The sequence below is a fragment of the Pituophis catenifer genome, unplaced genomic scaffold (genome assembly GCF_029215685.1).
Source record: "Pituophis catenifer annectens isolate HBS135680 unplaced genomic scaffold, rPitCat1.0.hap2 SCAF_16, whole genome shotgun sequence".
In the NCBI taxonomy this organism is placed as follows: Eukaryota; Metazoa; Chordata; class Lepidosauria; order Squamata; family Colubridae; genus Pituophis; species Pituophis catenifer.
Window position 1 is genome coordinate 4,140,802 of NW_027256896.1, and position 25,455 is coordinate 4,166,256.

Genomic DNA, 25,455 nt, shown 5'->3' on the forward strand with positions numbered 1-25,455 from the left:
TCCACATCACCACCAACCTGAGAGCAAGTTTAACTCACCATCTTCCATGTCTTCTTCTGTGTTATTGTGACCATCAGCCATGGCTACATTCCCATTGATGACTGGATTTGGGGTAATTCTTGGTGGATCATCGGCATCTCCAGCTTTTGAGGGCAAAGAAAACAGAAACACATCGATAAATGTGGACTGTGCCCAGCAGTATGGACCAATATAGCGAAGGAATGGATAAAGCTGTTTCTGTCAATATGGCAAAGTCCCGATATGTTGGGTTGGCCATCCTAATGTTACCATGTTGGGAGTGGGGTGAGGGACAGGGCAGGGGGCAACAGCTAGGGAAAATGTACATATAAATTCAAAAGATAAAAATGCATTAAACAGCCACACAACTGTAACACACAATCAATATTCATCTTACTAGTTCACTTGAACTGTCTCTTCGTGTACATAAAAGATGGCGAACAAAACAATTTATCAGCAGATAAATAATGTTCGAAAATATTGCCCTTCTAGCTCTGCAAATTACTCTTCTACCTTTATCATCTCTCTCTCTCTTTCACTTCCCCACCATCCACCAATAACATCTCTGTTTGTATTAATAAAATACTTCAGCTCATTTTTCTGGAATGTAATCCCAAAGAAGAAAAATAATAAACATAGTCACAACTGTTTGATGACAGCCTGTTGCTTCTCATTTTGTTCTACAACAGCCCCAGCTTATGCTTGCAGAAACCAGACAGAATTATTATTAATGTTAAAAGTTTTCAAATCATAGGTTTTCACTGCTTTTCACTCACAGTGTGATCTGGAAATCAATGTAAAACTAGTATGCTCTCCCCCCCCCCCACCGCCTCCCCATTACATGTCAAACATCTTGGCCTTCAAAAGGTATTCAGCACCCAGGACAGAGCTTTGGTGGCCTTCATCATACAGTATTTACCACCAAAGTTATATCACTACAGGTGCTGTCTTCAGTGATCTTAGGGAAAAACACAGCGCCCAGTGTAAAAAAATTCCAACCCCCCCACCCCCACCCCACAAAACTTGGTTTCAGAAAACATGCTATGTCTTATGGGAAAACTGTAAAATTTGCTCAGCACATATTTTACGGCATTTAAAATGAATTGGAAAATGCAAGGCACAGTTGAGGCCTCTAAATTGTAATAATGTAGAAACCCTTCATTATCCCTACAGCCAAACATGCTAACTAGCACAAGAGTCATATTTAGCAGAAGACTGCATAAAGAATTAAACCATTTATATTTTAGTATTGCCAGATTAACAGTTATTCCACCCCCCTTCCCCAGAAAAATAGAAGATCCAGCTGTACCTAAATTATAGTTTGGCCCTTCAGTCCTCTGGAACTGTATCATTAGTATTCTGTTTTCCATCACTGACCTACTGTTTTTTTCTGCTTTGAAAAGTTTTCCAAGTTACTTGTTAATGCTATAAAATTTTATTATTTCATGTAGTATCTCCAAAACGCAAAGCCTTATTTTCATTTTTAATTCACAACTTATTGTTAGGCAGTAACTAATTTTTCATTATCCTTACGAAAGAATGCCCTTTTGTTTAGGATAAGATTTCCAACCATGTGGATTTCACTACAACTCTTATTGACTTACAATTGCAATTGACCCCAAAATTTCTATTCCTAAGAGAGACATTTGTTAAGCGAATTTTGGCTTATTTTACGATTTATTTTTTTTGCCACAGTTGTTAAGTGAATCACTGTAGTTGTTCAAGAGCCTTGGTGGCACAGCAGACTAAAGTGCTGTTAAGTGACACCAGCTGCCTGCAATTACTGCAAGTTCAAATCTCACTGTCAAGTTTCCGAAAGATGCCCTAATTAATTCATGAGCCATGATCCAAACTTCAAAGGAAATATAGTCATTTATTAGGAGCAACATTCCGGCAATACTCGGATGCAGTCAGGACTGATCCCACGTAGATTTATGTTCCCCTATGACCCTGTCTCTCCCCTCCCCCCTGGCCATGTCATAAATCACATTTTCCAATTAACCACTTTGGCTGGCTGTGAAACCTAACACCCTCCTTCTGATTGCGGTCAGAAAAATGTATGGAATTCACTTCAGTTCTCCCTCCCTCCTGCTCATGGCAACTTGAAAGCTTTGCAAGTTGACATCACCAGGCTCAAGGTTGACTCAGCCTTCCATCCTTTCGAGATAGGTAAAATAAGGACCCGGATTGTGAGGGCAATAAACTGACTTTGTATAAAAAAGAACACCGCTTAGGGGCCCCCGAAAGCCCTACTAAGCAAGTATATACAAAAGTATGAAGGCTATTGCTTAACGCATTGTAAGCCGCCCCGAGTCTCCGGAGAAGGGCGGCATATAAATCGAACCAATAAATAAATAAATAAACAAATAAACAAACAAACAAATTAGTAATATGGTTGTTGTGAATCTGGCTTCCCTGTTAACTTTGCTTGTCAGAAGGTCACAAAATGTTATTACAAGACCCAGAGACAATGCAACCGTCATAAATATGAGTCAGTTGTCAAGCATCTGAACTTGATCACGTGATCAAATGAACTAAATGAACTTTGTAAGTCGATGACTATCTAAATTGCCAAGAGACAGCTTATGAACGGGATACTTGGTGATCTGTATCTAGTTATACCTTCTTGATTAACTATTGGACAAGCAAATTGGTTAAAATGATCTAAAAACTACAGGATGGGTATCTTTGTTTTTTTAGACGTGACTTGGTACGTTACGATTTTTATCAAAGCAAAATTTGCAATGATGAAACAGAGTTTAAGAAGCTTTTACTTCCAGACGTCTATTAAATATCCAAACTGCCACCATAAATTGAAACATCACAATATCACAGAAGCCTACCTAAGAGACTTAGCTGGACATGGTCTGTTCAAATCTGATTAAAGCCTTTTCCTGCTCAGTGGCATCCCTCATTTCCTCGAGGATATATGTCTGAACTTACCAACAAGAGGTTCTGTTTACTTTTATGAAATTATAAGACTTGTTCATATAATATGATTACACAGAAAAATTCTTTCCCAACCTGGCGCCCTGCAGATTTCAAATAATCACACTGTAGGAAGGGGGCACTCAGTCTATCAAGTCTAATTAAGACTCCAAATTAAAGCATTCAAAAGAAGAGAATATTTATAGCTCAGGGTTGAACCGTGGGGTCCATGGGACTCTCTGAGCTCGGATTTCTTACAGATGGTTCATTACCAAACTAGGTAACACCATCAATGATGACAATGAATTAAAGCATCCATGCCAGATGATTTTCTAGCTTCGTTCAAACACATTCAGTGAAGTTATCTACACTGGGTAACCCATACTGCTTCCACTGTCAAGATACTTTTTATAAGGAATATTTTCCTAACTTTGGACCAATCCTTCTTTCCTTCTCTTTCTCTCTTTCTTTTCTTTCTTTCATTTTTGTTTGCTGCCTATCTCACCACAAGCTGACTCTGGGCAGCTTACAATGTTAACCATCTTGTAAAATAAAAACACTTTTTCATACCTGCTCTCTGAAACAACAGAAACAGGGTGGATAAAAATCTATGATTTTTTTAAAAATAAAATTTAAAAAATCAGATTTTTTAAAAAATTTAAATTGGATTTTTTTTATTTTTATAAAATTTATTTTAATAAAATGCTTCTGGAGTAAAAATCTATCTAAAGATAGTTTTCTATTTAAGATACATTAATAATTGAGTTTATTCAGCATGAAATGGAGCTTAGTTCTGTAGCATGAGGCTGTATATCCTGCAATATTGGGACTGTCGGTGAGTCAACAGCTGGTCAGAGGAGGAGCCACTGCGGGGCAAAGATGACAGTTGCGCTTTAAAAATGATGATTTAAATCAAGTTGATTTAAATCAAGCCTTTTTTACAAGTGATTTAGATTATGATTTAAATCATGATTTAAATAAACTTGATTTAAATCAAATCCACCCTGAACAGAAAACAGGTCTTCTTTCAAAGAGGGGAATTTAACAACCCTTTTAGTACGAAAAACACAAATCAGTAGACTTTTCCATTATTATTTTGAAAACAAAAGATACATTGGGAATATGCACAGGCATTTCCTTTAACAAAATTAAACTCACAGATTTTACACAAACTTGTGCCAGAATTATCTTGAAATAATTAATTAAATAATTGGGGAAGTATTATTTATTTATTTTATTTATTTTATTCAATTTTTATACTGCCCTTTTCCTACTGGACTCAGGGCGGTGCACAGCCTAGAATAAAAAACATCCCAAAACAAAATTTTAAATTTTAAAAGAATTAAACAAAATTTAGGCCCAAAATTTAAAACCTCCCAACTAAAATCCATTTACAATTAAAAATATCTAAAGGGGGGGGAGGGTTACGCCAGCCCAGCTTGATGAAATAGGAAAGTTTTGAGGGCACGGCGAAAAGTATGCTGATTGTGCATGCTTTCTTTGAAGCAGCTGGGTGAGGGGCTGCTTTCTGAAGCTCCTCCATATGCTCAGGGCCACTTTATCATGACATCCTTCAAGAACAGCTAGTCCTTGTCTTACAACCACAGTTGAGCCCCACGTTTTTTACTGCTAAGCGAGACAGTGGTTGACTGAGTTTTTGCCCCATTTTACGGCCTTTCTTGCCAGTTGTTAAATGAATCACTACAGACGTTAAATTAGTAACACGATTGTTACGTGAATCTGGATTCCCCATTGACTTTGCCTGTCAGAATTTTGATCACATGATCATGGGAATGCTGCAATCATCGTAAGTGTGAAAAATAGTCATAAGTTGTAACTTCAAGCAGTCACTAAAGAAATGGTTGTAAATTGAGGATGAGCTGTAAGGGAAATTAGCTCTGATTACTTCTGGGAACTTACAGGTTTATGGTATCCTTTCTCAGTCTTCTCAAGGGTAGACACACCCAGCAACTTTGCTGTCCCTTTGCAGCTCTTGGCTTCTGATAGGGATATTCTAAACTTACTGATTTGGTGACAGAGTATTCCAGAGTCCAAGCTCTGGAACATGCAAAACCGTCTCGGGGATGGAAAATAGCCCATTCCCAAATCCAAGTGGATTTTGCCCATCCAGTCTTTTGCCCATCCTTATTAGTCGTCTTTACAATCCATTCCAGTTTGTCACAATCCTTCGTAAAATGCCGTATCCGGAACCCAACTCCATGCAAAATGTGGTGAAAAGAGCATCTCCCATGGGAAGTCGCGATGTTTTTCCCCTCCCAAATAATTCGGGGAGAAGTCACCTTACACTGATTAGAGAAGACAAATGAGCAGAGAACTCGCCTGATACGCCAGTTGCGCCCCTTTCTGGATCGGGACTCCTTGTGCACAGTCACTCATGCCTTGGTTACGTCACGCCTGGACTACTGTAACGCTCTCTACATGGGGCTCCCCCTGAGGAGCACCCGGAGGCTCCAGCTGGTGCAGAATGCGGCCGCGCGGGTGATTATGGGAGCGACGTGGCGCTCCCACGTAACACCTCTCCTGCGCGAGCTGCATTGGCTCCCGGTGGTCTTCCGGGTGCGCTTTAAGGTGTTGGTTCTCATCTTTAAAGCGCTCCATGGCTTAGGGCCAGGGTATTTGCGAGACCGCCTGCTGCTACCGATAACCTCCCACCGGCCAATACGCTCTCACAGAGAGGGCCTCCTCGGGGTGCCGTCGGTCAGGCAATGTCGGCTGGCGGCCCCCAGGGGGCGAGCCTTCTCTGTGGGGGCACCCGCCCTGTGGAATGAGCTGCCTCCTGGAATACGATTGATCCCGGACCTCCGGACCTTCCGTAAAGCCCTGAAGACGTTTTTATTTCATCAAGCCGGCCTAGCCTAAATGGTTTTTTAATTGGGATTTTAAATTTTATGGATTTGGGGTTTTAAATTTGGGTAGCCAATGATTTAATTCTTTTAATTATCTTAACTTTTGCATTTGTATGTTTTTTAATTTTGGCTGTTCACCGCCCTGAGTCCCTTCTGGGAGAAGGGCGGTATACAAATTAAATTAATAAATAAATAATAAATAAATAAACTGCCAACGTCACTGTTTGCCAGAGTGAATATGGTCTCTTAAAAATGCCTACACTGATTATTTTCTTCTTCTCTTTCTCTTTTTCTCTCTTTACTGTCTTAGTACCACGTCACATAATCATAACTTTATCTTGTTTATCTCTCTCTCTCTCTTGCATTGTGGCTGGCTTTTTTTCATTTTGGAGAATCCTTCCCTTTCAAATGCATTCTAACCATTCTAATGCACCCTTTGCCATAGTCATCAGTTGCTTTTTCAACATTCTTTTGGCCCATATTATTAGCAAGCCAGATACTTCATGCTCTGTAATTAAAACTGTTATTTCTTTTTCCTAAAGGCAGCATATAGTCTCTGGAATCTATTCTGGCCCTAAAAAGTACTGGAACAAAATCTCCTAACTTTGAGATTAAAAAACCCCAAGATGTTAGTGAAATACCACACTAGGCCTAATAAAGTGTTAATAATAATCTCCCCCACCCCAAACATCAAAGGGGAAAAGATCAGCTATAAATCACAACCGTAGTTACTGTAGTCCAAGTTCTCAAAAATGTAAGTGAAAGACAGCCACCAAAATGTTATACCTCTAACCTAAGCGAGAAGTCTTCATTGCCTCCATTAAATTCATTTTGTCATTTTAGCCTACTTCCCAGGTTTATTACTTTTTTAAAAAAATCTTAAGGCATTAACTATTCTCTACAGTTTTATGTTAAGTCAACTAAATAAACATTTGTTGGACTACAACTCCAAAACTGACTATCCAAAAAGGCAATGCCTTCTGCATTTAATCTACAGTACTAGTCAATAAATGAAAATAAAACAATACATAAAGTGAAAGCAACAAAATGACTGCAGAGCTCCACAACCTCCACAATCAGAAAGCGATTTCAAGAACTAAGGTTAAAAGATGCAAAAACTAAGGGGAATAGGATCCAAAGATAACTTTAAAAGAGTGCTTATTTCACATTTGATCTGGCACGTGAAAAGGCCTTTTATGTAGAATTGATTTACAGAAATCTCTGCAATATCTAAAATGCAATATCAGTGATTTGGGAGGTTGTAATCTTGACAGTAGGACCCACCCTTGGAGACCTAAGTTGGTCATGATGGGAAAGATGAACTAATATCACAGCTCAGAAAACCTTAGAAGAGCAATAAATCGAGAAGTTAAAATCTCCTGACTATTCACAGACTGACAACCTAGTTGTTGCAATCTGCACCTGTGCAAAAGGCACGTTTTTCTTATTTCAGATGGTTCACTAAAAAAATAAGGCCCATTAAATTTGCATAAAGTTGCTTAATATAAGTAGTAAATATAGCCACATCAAGGCCAAACGTCCACAAACATGTTTATTAACACCTCCGGATAAATTTGCAACATCTCAAAATAGCCGTTTTAAGTACAAAAGTAGTTATGAGAGAAGTAACAGTAGAAAAAAAAAGAGTTCAGATTTTTCTGGCAGAAAAAAAAAATCAACACACACATACACACACATCTCCTGAAGCAGGTCTCTAATATGGCTAAAAACAAAACTCATCCCTGATCAATCTCAGTTTATAAAAAGCCGCTGCTGTCGAAGAATGAAAATTATGCTTTCCAGTGAGAATGACTGATGTTTTAATAAAAACAAATCTTCCTTTATTTACTGAAAAACGGATTTGATAAACACATGAGGTCAATCTCTGTGACAACCGAGTACTCGGCACACTGTACGGACGTGATTCAAACAGAAGATTAAATCAATTTACTGGAAGTAACAGCCGATGGCTGTGATGGCGAACCTATGGCACGCGTGCCACAGCTGACACGCAGAGCCCTCTCTGCAGGCACATGAGCCGTCGCCCAGCACAGCTGCACCATGCATGTGTGCCTCCCGACGGCCAGCTAATTTTCAGGATATGCGGGGGGCGAGGCACATGCAAGAGATGCATGTGCAAGGGGGGCGCGTGTGCATGCACGGGGGGACGCTCGCACCCCCCCAGCCCGTTTTTGGGCCCAGGAGGCTACAGGGAGGCCTGCTTGGCCCAAAACGGTGCATGGGGAGGAGGGTGCGGCGGGGCCCACATTGCATTATGGGTGCCGGCACACGACGAGAAAAAGGTTAGCCATCACTGACCTATGGTATTCACAGTCAACCAGTCTGAATGTTGAAAAATGTGGTTGCCAGCACCACATGTCCAGCTGCTCACAGGAGAAAACAGCCATCACCACATGGGGTGCATTTGTGGTTAACCCTATTCCAGAGCGAAGGATTCTGAAGGAAACGGTATCTGCAGGCAACTGATATCTGATCGAACACTGGTAAGGTCGCATATTAAGACCTACCTAGTGGCGATAAAGACGGCAAAGTTTAATTACTTTTCCGCCTCTATTGCGTCATCAGGGAATCGTCCGGCCGCCCTGTTTAGGGTGATCCGCTCCCTGCTCCATCCGGGAGTGTGGGAGGATCCCCTGGAAGGCAGGACGGAGGATTTCGGACAATACCTGTATGACAAAATCGCTCAGATTCGGGGGGATTTGGACTCTGACTGGGTAGATCAGGGCAGGGTGACGAGGAATAGTCTTGAGAATGTTATCTGGGAGGAGTTTGATGCTGTGACTCCCGATGATGTGGACAGGATTTTGGGGAGACTTAGTACAGCCACATGTTTACTGGACCTGTGTCCCTCCTGGTTGGTACTGGCTTCCCGGGAGGTTACACGAGGCTGGCTCCAGGGTGTTATCAACGCTTCGTTGAGTGAGGGTTACTTCCCCGCCGCCTTGAAAGAGGCGGTGGTGAGGCCTCTCCTCAAGAAGCCGTCCCTGGATCCAGCAATATTGGCCAACTATCGTCCTGTCTCCAACCTCCGCTTTATGGCGAAGGTTGTTGAGAGTGTGGTCGCGCGACAGTTTCCACAATTCCTGGAGGAAACATCTTATCTAGATCCGTTCCAGTCGGGTTTCAGGTCTGGGCACAGCACGGAAACGGCATTGGTCGCGTTGGTTGATGATCTCTGGAGGGCTCGGGACAGGGGTTGTTCCTCTGTTCTGGTCCTGTTAGACCTCTCAGCGGCTTTTGATACCATCGACCATGGTATCATGCTGCACCGGCTGGAAGAGCTGGGGGTGGGAGGCACCGTATTGCAGTGGTTCTCCTCCTTTCTCTCCGACCGGTCGCAGTTTGTGTTGGCAGGGGGGCAGAGGTCGACCTCGAGGCCTCTCATCTGTGGAGTGCCGCAGGGATCGGTCCTCTCGCCCCTTCTGTTCAACATTTATGTGAAGCCGCTGGGCGAGATCATCCGTGGCTTCGGGGTGAGATACCATCAGTACGCTGATGACACCCAGCTGTACATCTCCACCCCAGGCCACCCCAACGATGCCCTTGAAGTGATGTCTCAGTGCCTGGAGGCTGTGCGGATCTGGATGGGGAGGAACAGGCTCAAGCTCAACCCTTTCAAGACTGAGTGGCTGTGGCTCCCGGCATCCCGATATAGTCAGTTGACTCCATCACTGACTATTGAGGGCGAGTCTTTGGCCCCCACAGAAAGGGCTCGCAATCTGGGAGTCCTCCTGGATATGCAGCTGTCCTTGGAGGAACATCTGACGGCTGTAACCAGGGGGACCTTTTATCAGGTTCGCCTGATTCGCCAGTTGCGGCCCTTTCTTGATCGGGATTCCCTGTGCACAGTCACTCACGCCCTCGTCACCTCTTGCCTTGACTACTGTAATGCTCTCTACATGGGGCTCCCCTTGAGGGGCACCCGAGGCTCCAGCTGGTCCAGAACGCAGCAGCGCGGGTAGTGATGGGAGCAGCATGGCGCTCCCATGTAACACCGCTCCTGCGTGAGCTGCACTGGTTCCCGGTGGTCTTCCGGGTGCGCTTCAAGGTGTTGGTTATCACCTTTAAAGCGCTCCATGGCATAGGGCCTAGCTATCTTCGAGACCGCCTGCTGCTACCGACGACCTCCCAGTGACCCGTGCGCTCCCACAGAGGGCCTCCTCAGGGTGCCATCAGCCAATCAATGTAGGCTGGTGACCCCCAGGGGGAGAGCCTTCTCTGTGGGGGCACCTACCCTCTGGAATCAGCTGCCCCCAGAGATAAGGAGAATCCAAGACCTCAGTGCCTTCCGCCGTGCCCTTAAAACCCACTTTTTCCAGCAAGCCGGGCTGGCTTAGAAAGAAATTTTTAAAAAATTTTAAATGTTTAATTGGTTTGTGGTTTTTTAAATTTTGGGCCAAATTTATATAGATTTTAATTGTTTTTAATATTTGTATTTCATGTTTTTAATTCTGGCTGTGCACCGCCCTGAGTCCTCAGGGAGAAGGGCGGTATATAAATTGAAAATAAATAAATAAAATAAATAAATAAACTGTACCTGACCAATGTTTTTGTGAACACTGAGAAATATCTGACTCATGAGTGAAGTTTAGCCCCGATATTAAGATCTCACCTGGGTTGAAGACATAGAGTTCAAGCAGGCTCATGTTGATTTAAAAGTGGCGGCAGGTAGAAGTCCTTCCTACCAGTGCAGAAACGTAAAGAGTGGCCTAACATCTATCTATTGTGTCCAACCAGCTTGAAGATCAGTTACATCACCTAGAGAGTTGCAAGAGAAGTGATTAACCTACCCGGGCACCGTCCAGTGGTTCTCAGACACAAGATAAGGTTCTTCCTACGCAAGAACCAGTTTCAGAGGAGATATAAAAAGCATAAACATCTTTGTCAATTGGGGCGGGGAGGAGCATAAGTTTTGGCCCGCTGGTGAATGCAATGCAGAAGAGCTTCATTTCTTTTAGTCTTTACTGGCTGTTCAGCTAGAAGGAAGGAAAGGGCCTTCCAAGACACGGATTTGCTAAGACAAGCAAAGTAAAGAGTGCTGTGGGGATATATTTGTGACTGACCCATTCTCTCTTTTAGTTCACAGCCAGCAGCTGCAAAAGTTAAGACAATGGGGGGTGGGGGGGAAATCCAACAGGCAATTTTATGTCAACACTATCCGGGGCGGCATTTCTGCCTAACAGCTGGTATGATCCTGAAAATGGCTCTTAGTAACTTTAGTAATACAACTGTTCTATAAGACCCTTTTTTCTATAAGACCTTTTTTGGGTGGGTGGAGTTGGCTGGCCTAAGGGAAAACCATTGTTAATTAAAAGGAAAGAAGGGGGGGAGAGAGAATTTTGCATCATCCAAGTCAATTGATTAGTATTTCTCCCCACCCTAAAATAATACACCTTTCTCATGTAATACAGAGATTATGTTGAATACATTTACATGATTGTTACAAGTATAAGAATGCAATTATTGGAAAAATGTAGCAGCCTAATTACCAAATCTAGAAATAATTCCTATTACAAAAAGAAGCTTTTGTATAATTCTGAATGAGCCAAATAACTAATCTAAAGGAGGGCAATATGACAGGGAAAAATATCTATTAGTAATACTGTTGCTGTTTATTTTGTCATTTTTCAAAACAACCATTCCAAATTTGTTTGCAAGCAACTGCAACTGAAAATAAAATACAAGAATCCCTCAAAGAACTCAAAGCTACAGATTGAACTCATGCTTAGACCTGCTTAAAAAAAAAATCAACGTAACTTTCTGTTTTGATTTACTTAAATCTAGGATTTCAATGATTATACCCGACCAAACTTGAATCCAAGACAATATGAAACGAGAGTTACTTGAGCTGTTGGTAGCTATGGAGGAACACAGGGGGAAAAAAGGCTCACACTTTCTCATTCTGTGACATGTTACGGATCTTACAAATTAAGTTTGATTTTATCAATGGTAACCTTCCGGTTCCCTTAGCCTGCTGAAAGTAACTAGTCTTTTTTTTTTTAAATACTGAGGGAAAGAAAGGCAGGATAGCTGCTATGCAAAATCCTTTTGTGGGGGGAAAAGCAGAATGCTGAGACTCAGAATTCCATGGCAGTTGCTGTGGCTGAATCTTTGCATCAGCCAATGGCTGAAGACCAGGTTTCCAAAAAAAAAAAGAAAGAAAGAAAGAAAGGGGAAAAAAAAGCTCTTATCTGCAGTAAATTAAAAAAAAAAACCAGAAAAAGAATAATCAAAACATCCAAATGTTCATTGGAAAACAATGCTTTTCCAGCTTTGATATATTATGCAATATATTTATTCTCTAAGGAGAAAACATAATGTAATTTAGTATCCTTGGCCACATCCGAAGAGCAAAGACGGGAGGATACAGTATATTCACAGCCCTCTCACACGTGTCTGTTTAGCGAGAAGTTCCACTGAATTAAATGAGGCCTGTTCCATGATCTGCCTGCGTGATCACACGCACACACATCCTGGATTAATCCCATAAAGGGAGAGATTCCCTACAGAAGTGTCCTGTGCTACAAAGAAGAGTGAGACAGCAACTGCTAACATAAAAGGTTGGGCCACAGAAATACATTATTGGAAGGTCTGTTCCATTTTTTTTTTTTTTTGCAGGTTTGTTCTCCCCCCCCCCCAAAAAAAAACAGGAGATATGGGTTGATGCAAGAGCTAGAGCTGGCCTCTTAAAGTGAATCTACCGTATTTCCCCAAAAGTAAGACCCTGTCTTATATTTTTTTGAACCCTGAAATAGGTGCTTGGCCTTATTATTTTGGGGTGCGTGGAGCAAGACGGGGCTCTTCTTGCCATCTTACCTGATTTCCAGCTCTGTCTCCCTAACCCTAACCCAGGGGTCTGCAACCTTAAACACTCTAAGAGCCATTTGGACCCGTTTCCCACAGAAAAGAAAACACCGGGAGCCACAAAACCCTTCCCGTGCCTGACTATTTCTTGAGCGGCCACAAAACTAGCATATGTAGTTGAATGAAACGTTCTGTTTTCTTCTGAAACTTTCCTTTTCTTGGATTTATCCATGGTTGGTCTACCGGGGGTTGAAAAGCTCAATATATCACATGCCGGCGGGTGTTGCACATTGGCGGTTTTGAATGACAGGTAGCCACAGCAGAGGGGTGAAAGAGCCACATGCGGCTCCAGAGGTGCAGGTTGCTGACCCCTGCCCTAACCAGAGGAAATGGTGGGGACCGGCTGTGCATGCGGTTAAATATTTTCGGGGAGGGCTTATTTTAGCGCATGTGCTCAAAAGCCTGATTGGGCTTATTATCAGGGGATGTCTTATTTTAGGGGAAACTGTGTACCAGAACAGGGGTCTCCAACCTTGGCAACTTTAAGACTTGTGGACTTCAACTCCCAGAGTTCCTCAGCCAGCAAAGCAAAGCTGGCTGAGGAACTCTGGTAATTGAAGTCCACAAGTCTTAAAGTTGCCAAGATTGGAGATCCCTGTACCAGAACATGTGCAGAATATTTGGATGGACAGAACACTGTTCGTCAAAAATGGCTGCTGAATTATTTTGGCTCCAATTGGAAGCCCTGAGACTTTGGCTTCTAATATGTACAGGACCTTCCCTCTCTTTAAGAGCTGGCCCACTTGACCTAGAGACATACATGAGGACCCCAGGAAGTCAAGGGAGTGGAGGTCCTAGCGTATCTTCTCTGGAACTGCCCCCGTGCAATGGAACACATAACGTCTTGAGAGACAGACAGGGCATGTCAATCTTCCTGCCTTTTATAAACCATTGAAAACCTAGCGGTTGTACCAAATATGTGGACCTAATGGTGCATGGTTGCCTTTTAGTTGTGCAATCATTTTGCAGATTTTAATTGTAGATAGTTTTTGTTTTGTTAATTGTAGATTGTTTTATTTTGAAGACCACCTCGAGTTTCAATGAAAATGGGCTATATATAAAACCGTGCAATAAAAATTAAAAGATATTTCTATCCAGAAACAAGCAGAAGCCAAATACTGACTATAAAAGCTAAATTCCGTAGATCATAATTTCAATGAACTTGCACAAAATACTCACATTAAAAGTTGTACGTCTGGTAGTAACTACTCTATTGGTGCAATTATATATATAAAAAAGCCACAGTTTTAAGAAAAGCCACTGATTGTGAAGAAGGTGTCCGGAGCTCAAGGCAAACAGTAGCAATGATCCATGTTTAAAATATTCCCCGGAAGGAGCACCCACAGCCATCCTCCATGGGTTACCAAGTGTTCATCTATGTTGTATATGATTAAGAGGTTTGAAGTCAACTCTAAATACTTCCCTCCCTAGGCAAGCAGCAAACATGAATTAGCGTTGTTTGAACATTATGCGCAGAAAGGGCTTCAAGCTGTCCTTATATCGTCATTACACAAGCATGCCTTACTTTGCATTCATCCAGAGGCAGCAGGAGAGCTGCCCCAACCAGCCCGTATCCTGCCAATGCAGATTCTTTGGATACAGGTCAAAGTCGGGCAAAGGCGTTGCTCCAGTATGGCTGAGGCAGAGGAAGCAGCTTTCCTATGCAACCAAACCCCATATTCTATTCAGCAACCTACAAAGTGCCATTACCAGATGCAAACCATCCCTTACATTCCATTGCCGATGATTCAGAAGCCACCACCTTCAAAATTATTACTCATGATCGCAGGCAATTCTGAAGGTTCTTAACTTCTTCCACATGGACAGGACAGGAAAGAATGGAGAAAAACAACCCCCAAAATAACTTCTGTGAACAAAACAAGGCAACAAACGGCAGGTAATAAACAGTCCAATTAAACATCATGTCATTTGTCTCCTCCTTAGCGAGTTGAAATTAAACGAAAACTGAAATAAAAGGGGGGGGGAGGTGTTTAATGTGATGCTATTTTAAAAAGCTGATCACAACCAGGTGAGTTTTTACAAGCCAAGGTTTTTCCTCTCACCCTGAAATAGGGAAAGCATGTAGAGATCCTTGATTTGAGACTATCAAATTTGAGTTAGCAATAGAAATAGAAATAGCATTTAGATTTATATACCGCTTCACAGTGCTTTTACAGCCCTCTCTAAGCGGTTGACAGAGTCAGCCTCTTGCCCCCAACAATCTGGGTCCTCATTTTACCCACCTCAGAAGACTGAGTCAACCTTGAGCCTGGTGAGATTTGAACTGCCAAATTGCAAGCAGCTGGCAGTCAGCAGAAGTAGCCTGCAGTACTGCATTCTAACCACTGCGCCACCGCGACTCATTTAGTCAGCAAATCATAGATTTAAAAACATGCAGATGATTAAAGGTATAGCAGAGTTTTTAAAAGTGCCAAGTATAAATGTTTGCCTTTTTATAAGTCTATTAATTTAATCACAACTTCCCTGGAGTTTTAATGCTCTGGTCTTAATTATTGAGAAAAAAAGTTTTAACTGCTGGTATTTGCTGCATGTATCGAAGTTTGATTATCGCATTTCATTACCATGTTTTATTCCATGTGATTTCAATTTCATAAACAACCTTGGGGGGAAAAATTTCTTTAACCTTAGATAAAAATAAATTTAGATAAATTTCATCATCTTATTTTTGCCACGATTTATTTTAAAATGTTTTATATTCCACATTTCTAAGCTCTAAAACAGGGGTTCCCAACTCCCGGACTGGCACCAGTTTGTGGCATGCCCAATAAGGTTGGGGGCTGCATCAGTTTCCATCTTTTATCCGTCTATCGCTTTCAACACACAACAGTTTATGCCTTCTTTTTCACATGGCAATTTCAAAATATTTGTCTCCCACCAATTTTTCGCTGCTCTTTTAACTATTACACAGAGGGCTTGTCTCCCAGTTAACACTTATTATGCCTTTCTCCTGTGAACCCACTCCAGTTTTGCCACATTCCCTTTGAACTGTATTGTCCATAACTAAGCTCAGTATTCTAAGTACAAGCTAGTCAGGGCAGAGGACAATAGAGCCTATGATTTCCCTGCGTTCTTCTGTTAAAGCAGTTTGACTGCACGGAAATTTTCAGCTGGTTGCTTAAATTCAGACTGTGGGCCACCAGGAGTTCCTGATCACATGCACTACTACCTATCTTAGATTCTACAATCTGAAACCTGTATTTGATACTTTCTTCACAGGTAAAGTGAACAAAATGTTTTCCCTGCTGAATTGTCTCTGGATCTGGTTCAAGCTTCATTTGCAGCGTGATTTGGTCTTGCAGTTAAACCAATATATCCTATACTTCATGCTGAACAGCACTGGTCTCCATTCAAAACAGCCTTACCGGATGACGCAAAACCATTTGTGAACAACCTTCAATGCGGTTCAAACATATCACAATTAACATTAACATTTCTCTAACGTAAACTTTAGGGAGATTAGGAGAGACCTTTTCAAATGCTATATTCAAGATATACCACATTCTTAGCATTCCTTTGGTCTATCAAAGAAATCATTCTGTAATGAAGGAGATAAGGTGAGTCTGACAAGATTTGTTCTTATCAAAGTCACACTTACTCCTGAACAACAGGATGGTTTTTGAAATTCCCCCAGACGTGCACTTATTCTAATCTCTTGTGCAATACAGGCATTAAATTAACCTATCTGTAGTTTCCGAGTCCTCTCTCTCCATTTCTCAGTATCACAAGGCAAGATTATTCCATACATCCACTACATTTAAACCTACATAGCTGTGATGGCCAACCTGTGGCACGCAGAGCCATATTTGCAGGTACACGAGCTGTTGCCCTAGGTCAGCTCCACCGCGCATGCGAGTGCTGGCTAGTTGATTTTTGGCTGGCCCTGACCTTGTGCCCCCCCCGAAGTCTTCACGCAGCCCATTTTGGATATCAGGTAAGTACAGGGCTCACGCGGAGGCCGGGGGAGGCCATTTTCGCCCTCCCCAGGCTCCAGGAAAGTCTCAAGAGCCTGGGGAGGGCAAAAAATGGGCCTACCGGAAGTCCGGAAACAGGCCATTTCTGGCCTCCATAGGCTTTAGGGAGGCCTACTAGGCCCAAAATGGGGGTGCGGGAGGTCATGCACGTATGCGGGGGGGGGGAGCATTTGTGCTTGCATGAGTGGGGGGGCACGCAAGGGGGCATTGCATTGTAGGTGTGGGTATGCAAGCACGTAGAATTGCGTGTGCGCATGCTTTCGGCACCCAAGGAAAAAAAAGATCGCCATCACTGCTATATAGTATATCCAAAATTGTATCTTTGGCCATATTTTGATGAAATTGAAAAGCAAAATAAAGATGAACATGTTCATGAACCCACATTTATTAGCCTACAAAATCTCTGAGTAAGCTTCAAGGAGCTAGCAAAGGGAGGTACCAAAAAAATTCAGAACTGTTTTTACATTTTTATCTGGGGCATAAAGGGTGGGCCATTTGATTTTGGTGCAAGATGCAAATAACAGTATAATAAAGACAAGTCTGGCCCTTCCACCAGCAAAATCATTTACTCATTTGGATGCACAATTTCTATTGCCACAAAAGAGCTATGATATATTTTGTATGTGCAAAACAGGAAAGATGCTTTATATTGTGGTTCTGGACAAAACAGGCCTTCAGAATGTTTTAGGATGGCTGAGGATGGATGGATCAAAACTCAAAACAGTTCAAAGGTTTTTGGTTTCAGAAACAATGGGAACTCGGAGCAAAAGTATCTACCAAATAGTGGCTCTTTGCATTTACAACTTCTATTAAGTTCAGCAAAGTTAGCAGCATTTGTATATGGAGCACGTTAGTGCGAGCATGAGTGTGCAAATATATTCTAACTGCATTTATCTGCTGGCTTTGCAGTTCCCTGGGATTACCTGAGATGCAGCATTTGCTGTACAAGTCAGCCAGCTGCTCCTAATCGCCTTTCCTGAACCTGAGCCACCCACTTCAGCAACCAGAACTTTCTACTGGAAAAGAACATTACTGTGGTGCATACAACACACCCTTCACTCTTTCAGCACAAGGCCTGACAAATGCGATGAGGGTTTGCTTATCACCTACTCTTCAGCCAGCACATACCTCCAGAGCCATCCCTGGAGACCAACTGTTCCTACAGTTTCCCCGAGAACCTTCTAAAACAGGGGTCTCCAACCTTGCCACTTGAAGACTGGTGGACTTCAACTCCCAGTCCAAAGCTGGTGGACTTCAGCAAAGCTGGCTGAGGAACTCTGGGAGTTGAAGTCCACCAGTCTTCAAGTGGCCAAGGTTGGAGATCCCTGTTCTAAGAAGTGAAGTGAGGTTCACCCTGTCTGTGTCTGCTACCAAGAGGTTTGTTGTGAAGCACAGAAACTGACTTGCACAAAGGGGGGCGGGGTTTGGGGGTGTCAAAAAGACACCTGGGCACGTCCTGCACAGCTGCCCATTGCTTTAGCAGTCGGCCGAATGACAAAATCCACGAAGAGTTCCACCTGGAGTGGAAAATCCTTCGGGATTGAACTGGAGAGGTGAAGGAGAGTTCAATCTGGTGCTGATCAGGCTCTCCTTCTAAACGTACCCGTTGCGTTGCTTTTAAAAAATTAAAACCTAACAAATGACCGCAATGGATTAGTTGCTGGATCGGCTTAGGGGGTGAGGAATGGGGGGGGGAGGGGGGAGAGGGCAGGGTTTCTCTGTGGTTCTTTCTCCGCTGAGGCTGGTTCCAATTAGTGTTAGTAGAGGAGAGGACTCCTGTCTCCTGCACTGCAGTCTGCCTCAGGACTCCACTTTCTCTCCACTCCTATTTAATATCTACGCGGAGCTGCTGAGTGAGGTCATTCGTTGGCAGAGGAGGAAAAGATCAGCAGCGCGCTGAGTAATGGCTGGACGTATCTGCCCCGGCTTTCTCCCAGCAACGCTGTCGAGGTCCTTGGATGAAGGATGAACGGAGAAAAAATGACTCAACCCTAGAAAGACCAAGTACAGGTGGGCCCTGGCGACCACCGCTGCAGTCCACAATTTATGTGGCTAAGGGAAAAGTTTGTTAAGTGGGGGTTTGCCCCATTTTGTGAAGTGAATCTGGCTTTCCCGTTGACTTGGCTTATCAGGAGGTCGCAAAAGCGGGTCATGTGACTTCGGGATACTGCAATTTGTCACTATTTGTCAGTTGCCAAGGGTCTGAATTGTGATCACGTGACGACGGGGACGCTGCAATGGTCGTTAAGTGTGAAAAATGGTTATGAGTCGCTTTTTTCAGTTCTAACTTCAAACAGTCACTAAATGAACTGTTGTAAATCGAGGATTACCTGTAGTGTAGGATCTGGATGTTTCCCATTACTGATTCTGGAGGAGGTGCTACATTCCTGGACTGGACGACTCTTGCTTAAAAATGATAATTGGGACCCGAATTTCCATTGCTAAGCGATGGGGTGGAAAGTGTTACAATTACTGACAGCAGTTCTGGCAGATCCTGGTTACCACTGTTAAACAAATAACTGCAGGTCGTTAAGCAAGGACCTCATGTGACCACAACCTCCGACTACCTGCCGACTTCCCCACCGACTTTGCTTGCGGAAATCAGCACGGAAGGTGACAAATGATGAACACATGACCATGGGGGACACTGCCGCAGCTGGAAATCTGGGCCGGTTGCCAAGCACTCAGGCTGCAATCACAGGGCCGTGTGGGTGCTGCCACCGCAAGAACTTCAGGAACCGATTCTGGTCGCTGAACAAATGGTCCTCAACCAAGGACCACCTGTACTTGCATTTACTCATGCATTATCTCCCAGTAGGACTATGAGATGTGCTCAACTAAGAGTTGTCTCGAAGAGAATATGGAAGCATTATATCCTTGTATTAACTTCCAGTAGACCTCTGGATGCCATACCAGATTTTGGGTGATGTCTGTAAGACCCTGCATAGTAACATCCATGCTTCCTGTGAGACCACCTGTCTCTGGTTGTTTCCACTCTTCCTACCAGATCTGGCAGAGGAGGCGTTTTGTCCTGTCTTCCTCCTGTGAAACAGGATCATCTCACAGGACCCCGGAGGTGGGCCTTCGTTGTTATGGCAACCATCTTTTAGAACACGCTTAAGATCTCAATGGCACCAACCCTGTCAGCTTTTGGAAGGCACCGAAGGCCTGTTTTTCCCCCTCAGGCTTTAGGGCCAGGATGTTACTGGAGCCATGTCTAGATGCATGATGATGCATTATGGAAGAATTTTCCTACGCACCTCAGCTGCATCACACTGCTTTGATTTTGCATTGTTTTATGACTTTGCATTGTTAGCTGCCTTGAGTTTTTCTATTATAAATTCTTTAAATAAATATATATATATATATATTTTTAAAGTGACATTGGGGTGACTGTATTAGCAGACTCCTGGATCTTCACAGTGGCTTCACTCAGAAATTAGTTTACTACCATTAAATTGGTTTGTTCTGATCGCTGGTCCATCTTGCAAGTTTTTCCAGACATCCAGAAGCTAAATAAGCAAGACAATCTATTCTAGCCTCTTGATAAAGCATCATATTTGTTCTGTCCTTTTAGATACAGTTTCTTATTCTGTGCTACCATTTAACCCTCAAACCTTCACAGTAAGCCTACTAATAAACGGCTGCTGGGGAGCGATCAAACCCAACCATCGCCTTTACTTGCAGTTTAGCACAACATAGTCAAGAAAGTGTCACATCAGAGCTTTGCAGCTCCATAATGTAAATAATAAGAAATTAGAATACAAGTCTAACAAACCACAGCTAAATAGGTTCAATCTCTATCCAGTTACAAGCATTGAGCATCGTTCTATCCATTTTAAAGATGTTAAAAACAACGCAATGAGTGCAAATCAATCAATTATATATTTGTTATTTACTATTAAAAAAATTCCTAATAGGAATAGTATTATGTCAAAGGAAAGAGCTTAGAAGAATTTAATTTCAGAGAATTCTGGGTGTGTGTGTGTGTGTGTGTGTGTGTGTGTGTGTGTGTGTGTGTGTGTGTATGTATGTATGTATGTATGTATGTATATAAGCAACATATTTGTTAGATGTTACTAAATACATTTGGTCCTTCCAATCCCCAGAAAAGCTACAAGGTTTGCTGTATCTTCTGCACTTTGTTTATCCCCATGTGAAAATTGCAAACTCTGGATCCCTCCCTTTCCCCCATCATGACATTGCAGTCCTCATGTTTTTAATGTCTAAAATTGAAACCTGCCAAGCCTGTATTAATTCAAAGTCAAGAATCTGTGCAGACTAAATGAATGACTGAAGCAGTGATGGACCTACCCCTTGACTCATAAGAGTTATCGCATCCAAAGAAAGCATAGAGGCCATTAGAGAAGCAGATGATTTGAACACCTGGCTTGTTTGATTTCTAACTGATGGATGACCCTTCTCAATGATTTCATCAGATGGTAAAAAACATGAGAATGATGACTCCTGTGGTACCCGATACTGGAATGGCCAGGGGATTCAACAGCAGTTCCCAACTAATATTGACTGGAAATGTCCTCTTAAAAAGCAGCAGAAACACTGAAGAGGGGGTTCTAACCCGGACCCTGGTCTATAATACAGAAGAATATCACAGCTGATACCATTAAATGTGCTGAGACAACTAAAAGGACCAGAACAACTCCTTTTTCCCTCCATCCTGCTAACCCACAAGATCAGAGGTGGGTTTCAGCAGGTTCTGACCAGTTCTGGAGAACCGGCAGCGGAAATTTTGAGTAGTTTGGAGAACCGGTAGTAAAAATTCGGACTGGCTCCGCCCCCATCTATTCTCTGCCTCCCAAGTCCCAGCTGATCGGGAGGAAATGGGGATTTTGCAGTATCCTTCCCCTGCCACGCCCACCAAGACATGCCACGCCCACCAAGCCACAGAACCGGTAGTAAAAAAATTTGAAACCCACTATTGTACAAGATGATTTCAGAGGGGAGAAAAGTGCAGAGAAGAGCAACTAGGATGATTAAAGATCTGGAGACAAAAACATGAAGAACAGTTGCAGGAACTGAAGATGTCTAGTCTAATGAAAAGGACGACTAGGGGAGGTCAGATAGCAGTATTCCAGTATTTGAGGGGCTGCCCCAAAGATCAGGGGGTCAACCTATTTTCCAAAGCACCTCAAGTCAAGACAAGAAACAATGGATGGAAACTAAGCAAGGAGAGAAGCAACCTAGAATTAAGGAGACACTTTCTGACAATGAAAACAATTAACCAGAGGAACAGCTTGTCTTCAGAAATCATCACTGGAGGTTCGTAAGAAGAGACTGGACAGGCACTTGTCTGGAATGGAATAGGTCCTCCTGCTTGAGCAGGGGGTTGGACTAGAAGACCTCCAAGGTCCCTTCCAGTTCTGTTCTGACTAGGACTAAGGGAAACCAATGCCATATCTGGACCCCCTCTCTGACCACCGCGAATGATCAGCACAAACAATCAGCTTTCTATGAAACAGCCGGCCAACTCACTCCTATAAAATACTCCCTAAAAAGGAAGGTTGGGCTCGGGGTGACAGCCATTTAACCCAGCTGGATCCAGAAAGAGCCCCTTCAAGCAGCTGCACATCAGTGCCTCCTTTTTCAAGGAGGCAGGCACTGTTCCCTCCTCCCTCAATGACGCATTGATTTCCTTTCGAAGCCCAGCGCCTCACCCGCATTGTCTGGCTGCTCAAAGGAGCCAAGTGGAGCCAAGACCTGGTTGGGAAGCAGTTGAGCGGATGCTGCAGAGGAACCTCTCCGCTTCACCACCATCCACAAACTCAAAAGCAATCGAGGGTCACCGTGCAGGATGGTAATCCCAAAACTTCCTTTGCAATGCAGCCCGTAAAATAAGACAGCCAACCAGTCACAGCAGCGCAAAGAGCTGAAATGAAAGGACTCTTCGCGGTCTTTCAGCTTCTCTTTCCGCAGAAAGGAGAAGCTGAAACGACCCTGAATACAGCTGCTGGATAACATCTTGTTGAGTCAATAGGAGCAGAAAGGTGTAGACTAGGGGTGTCAAACTCAATTTTATTGAGGGCCGCATCAGGGTTGTGTTTGACCTTGGGGGGGGCATGGGGCGTGGCTCGTGTTGGTGCCTGTGGTGGCCCAAGCATTCTGCCAGCGAAAACAGGCTCCCGAGCTCTGTTTTCAGCTGTGACGGCCTCCTGCAACCCTCTGCCAGGAAAAAGGGAGCTTGGAAGGGCCGCCCGCAGCCCTCATAAGCTCCGTTTTTGCTGGCAGAAGCACTGCGAGCCGGTCCTTTGCGGTTTCCAGGGCAGCTCTGCTGGCCAGATCTTAGTACCCCACGGGCCAGATCTGGCCCACGGACATTGAGTTTGATGCCCCTGGTGTAGACTCTTCCAAGTGAGGTACTAATATCACTCTATAAAGCTTTAGTAAGACCACACCTAGAGTACTGCATCCAGTTTTGGTCACCCCACTATAAAAAAGACGTTGAGACTCTAGAAAGAGTGCAGAGAAGAGCAACCAGGATGATTAGGGGACTGGAGGCTAAAACATACAGTGAACGGTTGCAAGTACTTGGCATGGCTAGTCTAGTGAAGAGAAGGACCAGGGGAGACATGAGAGCAGTCTTCCAATATTTGAGGGGCTGCCACAGAGAGGAAGGGGGTCAAGCTATTTTCCAAAGCACTCGAAGGGCAGACAAGGAATAATGGATGGAAACTGATCTAGGAGAGATTCAACTTGGAAATAAGGAGGAATTTTCTGACCGTGAGAGCAATCAACCAATGGAACAGAAGTTGCCTTCAGAAGTTGTGGGAGCTTCATCACTTGAGACTTTCAAGTACAGACTGAACTGCCATTTGTCAGAAATGGTGTAGTAGGGTCTCCTACTTGGGTGGGGGGGTTGGACTAGATGACCTTCAAGGTACCTTCCAACTCTGTTAATCTGTAAGCGCACATCTTCATGCCCTTGTGGCTATTCCTTGCCTCCTGCCATGATCGTTCCATGCATCGATGCGTCCTTTCTTGGAGTTTCTAGTAAGCCATTGAGATTCTTGGGGCTTGTAAACAGTGAGACACTATTTAGGGAGAATCTCACTTGAACACCCTAACTTGGTCTGCATTCCTGATCAGCTCAAGGTTGACTCAGCCTTCCCTCTTTCCGAGGTGGGTAAAATGAGGACCCAGATTGTCGGGGGCAACCTGCTGACTCTGTAAACCGCTGAGAGAGGGCAGGAAAGCACTATGAAGCGATATACAAGTTTAAGTGATATTGGTATAGATTGATGAAGGTTGTGGTGTGGTCTGCCATGCAACTGGGTAATTGAGGTGGAATGTCTGATTTGGTTCTACCTTCTTCTGGAATTCAGTAGCGGAGCTGCGCTGATCAAGAAACAATCTGCTTAGGGCAAAAGTGAGTACAACATCCTCCAACTTCAGATAAGATGCCATTTATTCTGAAATAAAACGACACCATTTTTTTTTTGAGTCCATCATAGTTTTGAATGGTTGAATGGCCGGTTATAAGTCACATACCCTTTAAAACTGATTAACACCCTTGACAGTTTAAGAAACAAAGTACAATGATAATAATGTACCATAAATGAAGAGATGGTTTCCACTATGGTCTCAAGCTATTACAATAAAACCACGGTTCAGAAAATGTTATTCCAATCCCTTGTTTTTCAGTCAGGTAAAAGCCAACACTCCTTCGCCTCCCTCCTCTTCTGAACATTTCATAGGCTGAGGACACCAAATGACACGCCATTCAAGAGGCGCAATCTAACTTCTTCTGCAAGAGGAAGCCTTGCGTCATTGCTCAGGAGAAAATGGTATTTATTCCTATGGCCGCCCATCTCTGTGACTCTGAGGTATACCTCAGACGAGAGAGACAGAGATTAGATCTATGCTCAAACTTTTCACAGTGACTTGCACAAAGTAGATTAGTCTGTATAGATTCTCAGTCATCCAGGTCATGGTTATCCCAAAGGTGCTTTTTCAGAAGGCAACTGGACTTTGTTTTTTCTTTTGAAGACGTATTGCTTCTCATATTTTCATGCAACTCCAGAAATCCAAAATAACTAATTGTACCTGTCTTGCAATTACAGTGGAGGATGGGAAAGGTACAGGAGTCCCTGTGGATGTTTCTGAGTATAGGGAGTGGTGCTCATCTCTGTTTCAAGGCCACTGAGCCAGCGCAGTCCCAAGATACTTCCGCGGTCATGTGGCCACCATGATGTCACAGAGCGCTGTTACCAAAGTGGTACCTATTTATCTACTCACATCTGCATGGTTTCGAACTGCTAGGTTGGCAGGAGCTGAGGCGAGGATGGGAGCTCACCCTATCATGTGGTGCTCGGGCCTCAAACCTGAGCCGCTGGTTTTCCAATTGACAAGCCCAGCCTCGGTGGCTCAGTGGTTAAGTAATGGAGGATATCACAGATAAAATTCTTCAATTTTTTCATACTTGAGACCTATCTTTACCCAAACACATATTGGAGGAAGGGATACTTCATAATTTATAAATATATATTGCCATTGTTGTTGACTTCTCTTTAATCCTGCCCTAGCAATATAGAGGCAAATCAAGGACCTTTCAGTACGGGTGTCAAACCCGTGGCGTCACGTTGCTGTCACATGACGTATCATGAAGGTTTTTCCCCTTCGCGGAGCTGGGGTAGGTAGGCGTGGCCTGCACGTGGAGCATCCGGCCCATGGGCCGACAGTTTGACACCCCTGGCTTTACAGTATACTCCTACACATTTTTCCATAATAGATCCTATTGTATTAAATGG

At 43.4% G+C, this 25,455-nt stretch overlaps 1 protein-coding gene across 2 annotated transcripts in view; it reads right to left on the reverse strand.

The window, feature by feature from the left end:
- The window catches only part of USP7 (ubiquitin specific peptidase 7), a 105,540-nt gene that overhangs the window by 59,084 nt on the left and 21,001 nt on the right, over positions 1-25,455 (reverse strand). For both annotated transcript variants that reach the window (XM_070955391.1, XM_070955390.1), the window contains exon 2: positions 39-143. In XM_070955391.1, the coding sequence (XP_070811492.1) occupies positions 39-143 (105 nt within the window). The remainder of the gene's footprint in view (positions 1-38; positions 144-25,455) is intronic.